The 13,305-nt window shown below is 41.2% G+C and overlaps 1 protein-coding gene across 3 annotated transcripts in view; it reads left to right on the top strand.

Annotated features, from left to right (window-relative positions):
- The window catches only part of ntrk3b (neurotrophic tyrosine kinase, receptor, type 3b), a 251,045-nt gene that overhangs the window by 211,616 nt on the left and 26,124 nt on the right, over window positions 1-13,305 (top strand). For all 3 annotated transcript variants that reach the window (XM_065952443.1, XM_065952442.1, XM_065952444.1), the window contains 2 exons: window positions 6,693-6,865; window positions 9,794-10,037. In XM_065952443.1, coding sequence (XP_065808515.1) covers window positions 6,693-6,865; window positions 9,794-10,037 — 417 coding nt within the window. The remainder of the gene's footprint in view (window positions 1-6,692; window positions 6,866-9,793; window positions 10,038-13,305) is intronic.

Below are 13,305 nucleotides of genomic sequence, written 5' to 3'. Positions count from 1 at the left end.
TTCGAGTCAGAGAGCGATCAAGAAAAACACAAAATCAGCAAAGAACGACGATATGAAAGTGGGTTTGAAGCAGCTAACGTTAGCAGAAGCTACGCCACTGAAAATGAATGGCGATGCTAGCGGCGATTCGGAGATGCTAACGGAGTTGAGGAAACTTCGACAAGAGAATAATGACTCTTTTCGGGATACGAAACTTTCCCTAAACAGACTGGAATCGTCTATGGGCGACATAAAACAACAAATGGAGGGTCTGGAGAAAAGGCTAGCCGAAGCAGAGAACAGGGTGAGCGACACAGAGGATAGAGGCATGCGACAGGAGAAGGCTATGGGCTACTTGTTAAGACGAGAGGCTACTTTGACTGTTAAAAGTGATGATATGGAAAACAGACTCCGTCGCAACAATATCAGGCTTTATGGTATACCAGAAGGGGCCGAAAAGAAAGATATGACATCATTTGTGTCTGACTTTCTGAAAACTGTGCTCGAGTTGCAAGGAGATGTAGAGATTAGGCTGGAGCGAGCACACAGGGCGCTCGCCCCGAAGCCGAAGGATGCAACAGCACCACCGAGGTCTATAATTGTGAGGTTTCTGGACTTAGTGTGAAACAGATGGTACTGCAGCAAGCATGGAAGCAACGAGACATTCAATATTAAGACCGGAGGGTTTTCTTCAACCAAGACTACTCCCCTGACTTGCAGAGGAAAAGAAAGAAAGTGTGAGAGGTAATCAAAAAGCTGAAAGAAAAAAACATCAGAGCCCAGTCTCCATACCCGGCACAACTAAAACTTTTCCTTGATACTGGTGTAAGAGTGTTTCCCTCATTGTGGGAGGCACAGACAACACTGAAAGATCTTGGGATTCAGGTATTAATGGAGGATCGAGATATTGTGGAGAGAGAGCTGACTCGAGACGCATGGACATCTCAGAACGAGCGGAGAACGAATCAGTTGCTGAGCGTGACGGAGGTCAGAGCTTTCATCCATGGAGACAAGAGAGCTCCATGAGAGCCTGGAAGTGAGTATGATTAAAGGGGGAACAACGGACACTTTTGGACGGTGACATTGAAACTTTCATTTGTTGACTTAGGAAAAGGAAAAATGCATAACTGAGTTAGTTTAGTAAAGGCTATAATATTTCTGTTCTAGCTGAATATTTTCTTTATTGGAGGGATGGGGGGGTCTGGTCGGAGTGGAATGAATATGAATGCTGCATACTCTGGACAGAGTTTTGCAATCAAGGCAACGTGTCTTCAATCCTGGGTCAGCCTGGTGGACCGTCATACTCGCACTTTGTGCATTTCACCTGGAGAGCCATAGCTCTCTACCCAGTATAGACCGAGGGTGGAAGGGAGAACTGTTTTGTAAAAATCTTATTTTTCATTTTATTTTGGGGGCGATCCACTGGACTACTGGAAGTTCATTATTGTTTATTTGGTTCAATAAGGTTCCATCACTGTTTTGTTCTTATTGTTCAGAGTTTTTCGGCAAACATACTTGTGAAGATTGAGAACAGCTGGCGTATTACACGTGGCAACATAATAAGGTTAAATTCACTTCTTTTTTCACAACATTTTATTTTTTGTTGAGGTAACAACAAATGAACAAAATCAATCTTGTTAGTTACAATATTAAAGGAATAAACCATCCCATAAAGAGGAAGAAAATCATGAACCAGTTGAAAAGATTAAATTGTTCTATAGCATTACTTCAGGAGACCCACTTGAGTGATATGGAACACAAAAAACTTAGAAGGGAGTGGGTAGGGCAGGTTTTTAGTGCATCGTGCGGCGATGCAAAGAAAAGAGGAGTGGCAATTTTATGTCATCGATCGCTCGGCCTCATTCCAGAGAAGGTATATGAAGATAAGAAGGGACGGCATGTCATGATTGTGGGTACAATTGGAGATACTAGGTTGACCATTCTAAACTTATACACACCAAACGAAGAAGACACAGGCTTCTTTAAAGAAATTTCAGCACTTTTAGCTTCAAAAGCAGAGGGGCTGGTTATAGTGGGTGGGGACTTCAACTGTGTGTTGAATCAGAGAATAGATAAAAGGCCATTTGTCCAGGGACCTAAGACTCAAAAATCTAAAACACTCTGTGGTATGAAAGAGGAGCTTGGGCTTGTAGATATTTGGCGCTTAAGACAGAGACTTTACTTTTTTCTCTAGGGTTCATGGGAGCTACTCTAGAATCGATTTTTTCTGTGTATCAAAACAAGATGCTTATAAAGTTACAGACTGTCTTATAGAACCTATAACGATATCAGATCATAGTCCAGTGATGATGTCAATAAATTTAGACTCAGAAAACGACTTAAACACTGGAGATTAAATGTCTCGCTTTTGAATGACCCTGACGTAATACAGGAAATTAAAGGAGAATGGTTAGAATATATGGAACATAACGATAACGGAGAAGTGTCTACTTTATAGGATGCCGCAAAGGTCGTACTTAGGGGGAAAATAATAGCTCTCTCATCCAAACTGAAAAAAGAGCGAGATAAAGAACAAGCCAGGCTTGAAAAACTCTTACAAGAACTGGAGCAGGATCACAAAAAGACAAATAAGGAAAGCACCCTGAAGTTACTTAATCAATATAGAAAAAAGTTAAATGACTTGTTGACTTATAAGGCAGAAGGTGCATTACGATTCTTGAATCAGAGATATTATGAGTCAGGTAACAGAGCCAGCAGGCTTTTGGCATTTCAGTTACGCAAAGTCCAGGCAAACCGGACAGTTTCAAAAATAGTAAATCCTTCCTCAAAACAAATATCATCTCGCCCTAAAGATATAGCAGAAGCTTTTTCAGATTTTTACAAGGCGCTGTATGATTCTGTAGAGGTAAATAATAAAGAGGGGAATATTAATACTTTCTTGGATAAAATCCAACTGTCCAAATTGTCGGAGAGTGAATCAAAAACAATGAGAGACCCGATCACAGAGGAGGAAATAGGAGAAGTGATAAAAAATTTAAAAAATGGCAAGTCGCCGGGGGCAGATGGATTCCCTGGGGAATTTTATAAACGGTTTAGAGAGGAGGTCACACCCCTTCTGCAAAAGGTATTCAATTATGCTCTTAAGGAGAAAGATCCACCAAAAACATGGTCAGAAGCCATCATTTCTGTCATCCACAAAGAAGGGAAAGACCCAACAAAATGTGCCTCATATAGGCCGATAAGTCTACTGTGCACTGATGTAAAAATCCTTAGTACAATAATGGCTAAAAGGATTCAAAGATGCACTAACAGAATTATAAAAGCTGATCAAACAGGATTTATACCTGGACGACATGGATTGAATAACATCAGGAGAACCTTGAATATAATCTCTGTAGCTAGACAGTCTGTTGGAACTTCGATGCTTCTCAGCCTGGATGCGGAGAAAGCGTTCGATCGCGTAGATTGGCTTTTTCTGGAACAAACACTTAAAAGATTGGGATTTCATATAGATTTTATTAATTGGATCAGAGTGCTGTATACTGGGCCCACTTCAAGAGTTAGGGTGAATGGACTTACATCAGGGAGCTTTAATCTGAATAGAGGAACTAGACAGGGCTGTCCCCTTTCTCCTCTGTTATTTGCTATCAGTATAGAGCCTTTAGCTGAAATGATAAGGGAGAACCCTAAGATAATAGGAATATCAGATGGCGGAGGGACACACAAAATTTCGCTGTATGCTGACGATGTTATTTTATATATTGATAACCCCCTGTGCTGTATCCCAGCCCTTTTAGATAGCTTACATGAATTCGGGGAAGTATCCGGTTACAAAATTAATGAAACTAAATCAGAAGCTATGATGCTTGTTGGCAAGTGGCCTTCTCAACTGGACAAAAACGTTACATTTAACTGGTCAGCACAAGGCTTTAGATACTTAGGCATAATGATTACTCCAGATACCTAATAGCTAATTATGGTAGACTGATTGCTCAGATAAGGTTAGACTTGGCTAGGTGGGAGATTCTCCTGCTCTCACTTATCGGAAGAACTGAAACAGTCAGAATGAATGTACTTCCTCGACTGTTGTACCTCTTCCAGTCTTTGCCTAAATGGATTTCAGGCTCTACCTTTAAAACATTAGATAAAATGATTTCTACATTTATCTGGCAAAGGAAGAGACCGAGGATTCGACAGAAGTTGTTACATTACCCTAAAAATCAAGGAGGTATTAATTTACCGAATTTGAAATTATACTACTGGGAGGCACAACTTCGTGGGATGGTCGAATGCGTGATACAAGACGAGGAGACAAAATGGCTTGAACTAGAAAAACATGCATGCCCACGGGTACCTCTTGAGACAATACCTTTCTTAGAACAAATGAAATGGAAGAAACTTAAGATAAAAAATGAATGGATGAATTGTACTCAATAGGTCTGGTTTCAAGTTAGGAAAATGATAGGCGCGCCGTTAACAATATCTAGAGCGGTCAAAATCGCAAAAAATATAGACTTTTTGCCAAATAAATTAGATACAAGGTTCAACACTTGGGCAGAAAAAGGCCTTGTGACCATGAACCAGTTATTTGAAGGTGAAACCCTAAAGTCATTTAAGCAATTACAGGATAAATTTAGTTTGTCCCCCAAGGATTTTTATAGATATTTACAACTAAGGAACTATTTAATGTCACACAAAGAATGGAGCTCCCTTAAACAACTGCCCACACCAATAGAGGACTTCCTGATGAGGAACATGGAAGAAAAGAATAAGACGAAAATAGTTTCACATATGTACAGATATTTACAGGCACAATGCTCAGGAAATTCTGTTGATGTGAAAGAAAGGTGGGAGCTGGAGATGAATGTGGTCATTAAGGATAAAGAGTGGGAGGATGTGTGTGAAGTGGGGCATAAGATAACGAACAGTGGAGAAAATAACAGCGAAACTCCATCTGAAAATGGATTTGTTTGTGGTTCTATTGGCTCCTGTCATTGCTTACCTTAATTTACCGATAGAGTAAGAGACCAGTTTACTTAATCTCAATTTATTTAAAAGAAAACATTATGTATATTTCGTTTGGTTTATTTTGGACTTGTCAGTAGACATATTCATAGAGATGTTTGTGAAAGGTTAACAATTGCTTGTGTGTGTCTGGAAAGATATATCTGATGCCTGCTTTGAAGAAGCATTTTTTTCTCTCTACTTGTCAAGAGTCTCCTCTTTGTGCAGATGAATATGTTGCCATGAGTTTTATTTGTGTTTTATTTTATTTTTTTATATGTTTGCCGAACTGTAAATAATTCTTGTAAAATTATTACCATGTTTCACCAACTGAGATATGTAAATGTAAATGTGTAAAATATTGAATACAATAACTGTTTGAATAAAGAATGTTCAAAGTTGCATATAATGACTCCCTGAGAATACTGTTTAAAGGCTTTATATGTGATCTTTTGATCCAGCAGATGTCGCCCTTGAGCACCAGCATGAAACCAAAACAACTCACGGTGCATTGTTGTGTTAGCATGCTAATGCTAGCGATCTTTATTATGCTGGTATCTTCACACTGCATGTAAATTTACCTGAAATGAGCGTGATCTAGAAACACAGTTAAGCAGTGAGTACAGTATGTTATTCTTCTTTTCTCTAGTCCCTCAATTAAACAACTTTTATACACGAGGGGAGGAGTCAGCCGGCCGTCCCGGCGATGTAAACAAAGTGAAGATAGGACTCTGAAAACTCTGAAAACATCACAGACAGTGGGACTCGGGTGTTACACCCATTGTAGACAGTCATGACTCACAGAGTTATTTTCAGAGGAGATACTTGATTTCTACATTTAAGTGTGAAAAATCACATAGAAAGACTTTAAAAAACCTCGATGGACTAGTGCGAGTGAGTTATTTTGTAATGCAGGAGTAAACACTTTTCAGGCTCTTATGAGAAACTTAATGTACAAATTTATCTCCGATTGAAGGATTCTCAGAATTCCATCATTATGCTGTTGACAAATCCCAGTCATAGTTCTGTGCGATACCAGTCATCCTTGTGGTGACAGTGGTACAGTTGTCTTTTATAATATTGGTGTTTTTTTGGTTGTCTGTATGTGTTTTGACCCTGTGTTTTTATTTTTTGCTTGTTTTGTATATGTTTTTCAATGGACTCCTGAGTCTGGCAATAAAGATGATGATGATGATGATGATGTACATGATGAATACTCGTATCCCAGTTTTATGATTACAACATTTAGCAAAGTTACAGTGGCAAGAAAAAAACGTCTTTTAAGAGAGAAATCTTGGCAAAAAATGATGAACAGCCACCTGCAGACACTGCGCTGAGCTTGAAAATTGGGATAGAGAAAGATGCAGGAAGACGGAAAGGGTCAAACAGCGGTGTGGGGGGGGGGGGGGTTCATAGCAGCAGGACGTCCCCACCAACAATCAACGATTACTGCATCCTATTCGTTCAGGTGCCTGACTTTCTCCAACATGCGCGTCCTGTAGCGTCCACTTATTTATCACCTCTTGCTAACAGAGAAAGTGTGTTTCCATGGTTTTCACTAGAATCAACAATCAGATGATTGGCTGACATGGACTGTGAGATACTCAGGGCTTCAGATGATTCACTTCTCAAGAGAAAATGAGGAGAGGGGTTTGGATTCTCTGACTAAGTCGAGCCTTTTCAAGAAGTGAATGTTAGCCTTTTTTATTCCATTTGTAACCCTTTCTGTATCTTTTTCCCCTTTTCAGACACTGAAAGATCCCAATCTCTCTGCCAGGAAGGATTTCCAGAGGGAGGCCGAGCTGCTGACCAATCTGCAGCACGACCACATCGTTAAATTCTACGGAGTGTGCGTAGACGGAGACCCTCTCATCATGGTCTTTGAATACATGAAGCATGGAGACCTCAACAAATTCCTCAGGTCAGTTCTTTTCGACGGAGGTTAAGTCGATTGAACCTTAATTTACCGGGCTGGTGCTGGAAGAGCCAATTAGAGATTCTTCATGTGAACAGACAGCAGCAAGCTAAAGTGTGTGTGTGTACCAGGAGGGAGGAGCATTTTCATTGAGGTCACTGGTTGGACTTCTAAAATTAAAGTGTCAGCTAATGTAATGACAGTGTGTAAAGACAAACACTTTAATAAGAGATGAAATGTTCCTTTGTGTGATTCCTCTAACTTCACAGTTTCTAGGTTAGCAAACATGAGAGCTACCGTGCTTTTGTTCCGTAATGTCAGAGCGTACCGAGGGAAGTGACCCCTGATAAGCCTCAACAAAAGCGACAAGACGCCGGTACAGAGAGCGCTTTGGTAATGGGAAGAGTCACTGTGGTGGATGTCAACGTGCGCAGGAGGAGTCTGTGATAGAAGTGTGTGTGTGTGTGTGTGTGTGTGTGTGTGTGTGTGTGAGAGGTCTTTCTTGTGTGTGAAGTTTGAGAAAGAGTTGAAAAGATGGCATGTTATGATTGTGTGTGTGTGTGTGTGTGTGTGTGTGTGTGTGTGTGTGTGTGTGTGTGTGTGTGTGTGTGTGTGTGTGTGTGTGTGTGTGTGTGTGTGTGTGTGTGGAGTCAAGAGTGCGTGAAGACTTTCTGTTGGGAAATCGTTCCTGAAATGAAAGGCAATGTCGCGAATGATGAAATTCTTTCATGCAAGGTGCAAGACAAGGCTGAGCGTTGGTCTATCGGTCCTGTTGGTCACATTTAACAAATGAGATGTGCGGGGAATCATAAGAATGAACACAGTATCTGATGAGCGAGTCCAGTTCAACCTTCAGATAAACGCCGGGTTTATGTGCACTTATTCAGTCACTACGAGGCGTCTGTGAAGTCGAACAAAGGTGGAGAGACAAAAGATGAAAATCAGAGCAGCGCTGTGCAGAACAGACGAATCATAACTCGCACTTCTATTGAGTACAATCAGATCGAGCAACTGGAAAGAAAACACAGAGAACTTGTTGTTATTGTGATAATCGTAGTTTAAAGTTTGAGGTTGGATTTAAATTGTTGCACAAAAAAAAGTGCACGCAATGAATTCTTACATTTCACCAAGTTGACTTAAACGTCATAAATTGGTGGTCGCTTCAGTCATAACCACTTCTCTTGACCCGCTTCCATCACTGCAACACCTGTTGACCTGATAACTGCTCTCATATCTGACAAACAGAGGGGCGTCCAAAACGGCCGTGTGGGGGGGTCGCCTTAAAAGCTTCTACCTTCTCTGGTCCAAACAAATCCAGAGCATTCAGGAGCAGAATCTAAAGTTAGAAGGAGGACATACTGGCTGCTGCATTGTTGTTAGAGAAGCCAGCACTTCAACATAGCATGTTTCCTTAATGATCAGAGAGTAAGATACCTTTATCATCTCACTCTCTACACAGCTCACTGATTGGATCTTTAAAATAGACGCCACGTCTTCTCAATCAAACCTGAAATTGAAGCAGGTTTATAATTGATCTGCTTCATGCTCGTTCCTTTAAAGCCCAGTGAAACCACTATGAAGGTTTGACTACCATCAGTGTGGAATCCAATGATGTTGAATTAAAGTGGATAAATGAAATCCCCCCCCCGCTCTAATTAGTTAAAGCTGAGGCAATGTCCGAGTGAAGATGGAAATCAAGTGCAGAAAGTTGACATCATGCAACCAAAAGCCATGAACTCTAATAGCAGCTGCAGAAGATTTAAAATTACAGTTCATTTGTTTGCAAAATAAATCTTCTTCCAGCTAAACGTAAATCTTCCGTAAACGTAACATTTTCTCTTTATTCCGCTCATTACTCTCGATGGGCAGCACCGAGGTAGCAGCACTTCCAGGAGAAGAGTTTCAAAGTGCTGTGAGGAGCTCTGCGTCAGTTAATGAAGAGGCAGTGAAGTTACCATCTACAAATAACTATAAAGAGATGAATTAAGACTAAAGTCCTCTTCTGAATGAGCTTTAATTCATAAGAGCGGCGCCGTACTTGGTGTGTCGCCGCTCTCGTCTTCAGCAAGTAGAAAGATGAACGCTCCTCCATGACTGATTTAAACAAGTCAGTTCGATGACTTTTTCACTCTTTCACGGTTGTATAGAGCGCCACAGGAATGAGTCCTATAAAACAGGAAGTAAGTTAGCATTTGAGCGCCATGGGGTCTAACGTCTAAAAGTCAACGGGGATTTTGAATGTGTTTGTGGTTAGACTCCTGAAATAAGGTCTGTGGTTAACACAAGCTGAAGAGATGTTGGTGTTTTGTTAGAGCACATAAACTACGTTAGGTAATACCTCCACTTGTGAAGTTTGAAGTTTTTACTCGTCTTTAAAAAGGCGGTTGCTAACAAGCGGCTAAATGTGACTACAGCGGTTGTCGGGGTCATTAAAGGTCATCACGCCGGACACAGAGGGCGGGAACTCTCTCACTAGTCGGAGATGTCTCCTGTAGGTTTAATCTTTAGGTTCAGGTGAATATTATGTTAGTAAACTATTTATTAAGCTACGTGGATTAGTTTATCAGAGATCGTCTGAAGCATAACGCTAGTGATGTCACAACCATCCCACCGTGGTGTAGTTAGCTTTAGCATAACGTTAGCTTTTTACTTCTGTCGGCCGCATTAACGCTTCAAACATCATAAAAATGGCGTTCATCTGTGAAGATTATCCTGCTGAACAAAACGCCTACGCTTCAGAAACGTGAGTTTACCACAGAGATTATTTATTAATGATCCAAAATCCAATGAAAACATCCCAGAGGAGGATTCTCATTAGACCCCATGGAGATGCTACTTCTTGGTTGGCCTTCAAAAACACTTCATTTGATTTGGTCTCTATTACTGTCAATAAATCATGGTGTTCATTTCTGTTGATGTTTTTTTGTCATCCAGAGCCCACGGCCCTGATGCCATGATCCTGGTCGACGGCCAGCCTCTGCAGTCCAACGGCGAGCTGGGCCTTTCCCAGATGCTGCACATCGCCAGCCAGATAGCCTCGGGCATGGTCTACCTGGCCTCACAGCACTTTGTCCACAGAGATCTGGCAACCCGCAACTGCCTGGTGGGCAACGGTCTGCTCGTCAAGATTGGAGACTTCGGCATGTCCAGGGATATCTACAGCAGTGACTACTACAGGGTGAGTCTTCACCTCCATGCACGTGTGTGCCCGCCGTTTGTCAGGAACGCCGGCTGCTGCACAGGTTTCAGAGTTCTCTATTCATCGTGTCTGATATTTGTTGACATTTCACTGCAGCTCGACTGATCAGCAACTACAGACGGGTGATGGGAATTAGAAAAAGAGGGCCAGAGGTCATATTTTGACTCTTAACTCTTAATTTTGACTCTTAACTCTTTGCTAATTTAGCTGGGACTCTTTACATATCACAAATTTTGTCATATAACGCAAAGCAAAGCAAAGTAAAATTCAGGATAAGATCTTTATTTATGTCTTGTTGTTCTCTCCTATAGACCAAAATGCGTTCTGTTTAAGATCAAACGAGACTTCAGTCTTTTGTCTCAAAGACAATTCTGAAACCTAAAACTGTTTTTTAAATATTGTAAATTAAGAATCTTTGAATTTTGGAAAGTCCATCCCAAAATAATTTGATTTTGTTACCTTAAGCTTTGTAGAAAACCTTGAACCTTTCAGTGATCCTCCATTAAGCATCTGTAGTGATCTTCTGACTTAACTTAAGTTTGGAGCCTGTAGCGTCATGGTTAGCACATTACTCCTAAATCTGATGATTCCAGGTTCAAAGCTCGGCCGTAACCGAGCAACAACCTCCAGTCTTAAAGAATGAAGTTGATGCTAAAGTGTAGCTTACATGAACAGGACGGCCGGCTCCTCCCCTTGTGTATAAAAGCTGTTTTAGTCAAGAACTAGAGATGCTCAAGAATCTACTGGATCAAAAAGTCGCACATTCTTCCTTTAAAAACAACATTATGAGCGTTACATTATTATTAAAAGCATGTGAACCTTCAACTCTTAAAGAAAAATGGCTGCTGTATTAAAATGGTTAACGGTATGCTCGCCTTCAAGCTACATCAGAATATTTCTGTCAAAGAGAATCTGAGTTTCTGATATTTCAAAGATCCTTCAGCGGTAAATATTTCTCTTCCTGTAAATAATAAAATAGTTTTTTTGTAGCTCAACAATTAGTGGCTGAATCTGGACAAAAAAAAGGCTAATTTGGTTGTTGTTGTTCACAAAATTTAGTCTTTTCTTATAATTGGGTCCAAACAGCCTTAAATAAATCCTCCTGGGCCGATAACTCCAAAGATTATTCTAAAAGGTGAAAAAACCGTAGCTTTCTCTTGGGTTATTTATTGTTCTTGTATTTATATTTATGTTGTTGTTTCCATCTTTTTGTGTCTATGGAGAGTTGAGCTGTGCAGCCCCCCCCCCCCCCCCCCACACACACACACACACACCAGCAGCCCTCATACATTCTTATGAGGATGCAGAGGTTTAGCATTGTGGATGGAGCTGAGCCCGCACAGCCTCCAGCCCTGACGCTTCCAGGCTTGTTTATCCAGCCTCTCATTCATGTCTTCTTCTCTGTTTAACACGATTAGCAACGCTGAATGCTGCAAACGAGGCGGCCACCGCTGGCCTGAAGAATTCTGCTTCTCTGTTGCATAAATAAATGCACATTACGAAGTGATGGCGGCTAAATATCTGGATCTCCTCACAGGCCTGGTGGTGCGATATATGACTTTAGGTGCACCTGATTGTGTTACTCGGCATGGCAGCTGGGCCAGTTCTGACTTTGCTGGGGGCAGCGCCAGCAGTCATGATGTGCTCGCCTGTTGGCTGCAGCAAGCTCTGCACACATGGAATCATTTGTAAGGAAATTTGAGCGAGATGTCTTTGGTGTTTGGAACATAGCTCGTCTTTGCACACCATCTGTGAGGGGCATATATTATTAAAATGTGAATATTTTGTTTGTGTTGTCAAAGAAATGTGCCAGGATTGTGTGTGTGTGTGTGTGTTTATATGTGTGTGTCGTTCACTGCCTGGTGTTGAGATGTTTGATTATGTGTCTGTAGAACCAACAGTTTTTGGCCCTCAGTGGATCGAGAAATGTCAGGTCGTAAATGAGGACATTTCAGGGAGAGCAGAAAATCGAAGACGCAGGACTTTATTAAAAATGGTTGTGCATAATTTCTGTGCAAAGATCTCGGATCACAGCAGAAGCAGCTTGTTTCCAGGGGGGTTGTAACCGCAGACACAACACTTAACAACAACATTAACATATGTACCATGAATATAAACTCCAGCATTGTCTTCGTCTAACAGCTGTTGTTGTTGTTGTTTCACATGTTTAAGCTGTTTGAAATAGAGAATATCAAAGACCTTCCTCGCACTCTGAGCTATACCGCTTCATGGTGTGTTCATTTTTCCAGCCACATTTCTCAGATGTAATATTCAGAGTTTACAGTGCATGGCTTCGGCACAAAGGGGTTTATAAATACCCTGCTTACACTCATTACAAGCTCTTTGTATGTTCAGACACTGGCGGCTTCATGGCGGCACGCTTTATGGTAACCATGGAGGATCTGAGGCCTTTTATCTTGCAAAATAGGCGGTGCAAATGCTGCATCATCAAGAGTTCCTGTTCAAGCAAGAGGGATATAAATGCATTGGTGCACTGTGTGACATCCCTGTCTGTGAGTTTATAATTTCAAGGCTGCTTTTGATTGTATGTCTGCTCGTTGTAGCCTTAATAGAACTTTTGATTAGTTGTATTTGTATTTCAGATCAGTTCATTCTATTAAGGGTTTTGCACTTAAACAGGACAGACACCAAGACAATCAGGACCATTTGGGGTCAGATTCCCCCCTTACAACGACGTTAAGGAAATTCAAGTAGCAACAAATAAGTAACTTTTCTATGATAACTTTGTAGTTTCACTGTCGATGTAATAGAACAGAGAGAACTGCATCTCTCTCATGTCCACAGAGCGCCCCACTCGCCTGTTTTCAGCACTATGTAACTTTGGCAGTGGGCTGAGGTCATCTTGGTGAGAAGTGCGTGAGCGAGCAAGAAACTGGACTAGAGGAAATATTGGACCTTGTCAGACTACATGGCTCTTTGGCTTCTCATAACGTCTTTTGACCTGTGCGAGCTTAGCAAGCATTTTGTCTCGGTTTTGTCTCGGTCTCAGACGGGGCGTAATCCATGTTTTAAATCAAGACCGGTCAAGACCACCACTTATGGGCTTCTTTCTCACATCATTACTGTGATTAGATGGAAAACAAATCTTTCTAAAACAAGTCACTTCAAATCATTTGTAGTTTGGTTTGGCATAATAAAGATCGCTAGCATTAGCATGCTAACACAACAATGCACCACAAGTTGTTTTGGTTTCATGCTGGTGCTCAAGGGCGACATCTGCTGGATC

Source organism: Labrus bergylta, chromosome 3 (genome assembly GCF_963930695.1).
Source record: "Labrus bergylta chromosome 3, fLabBer1.1, whole genome shotgun sequence".
NCBI classification, from domain to species: domain Eukaryota; kingdom Metazoa; phylum Chordata; class Actinopteri; order Labriformes; family Labridae; genus Labrus; species Labrus bergylta.
This window is presented reverse-complemented; position numbering and strand designations above follow the sequence as displayed.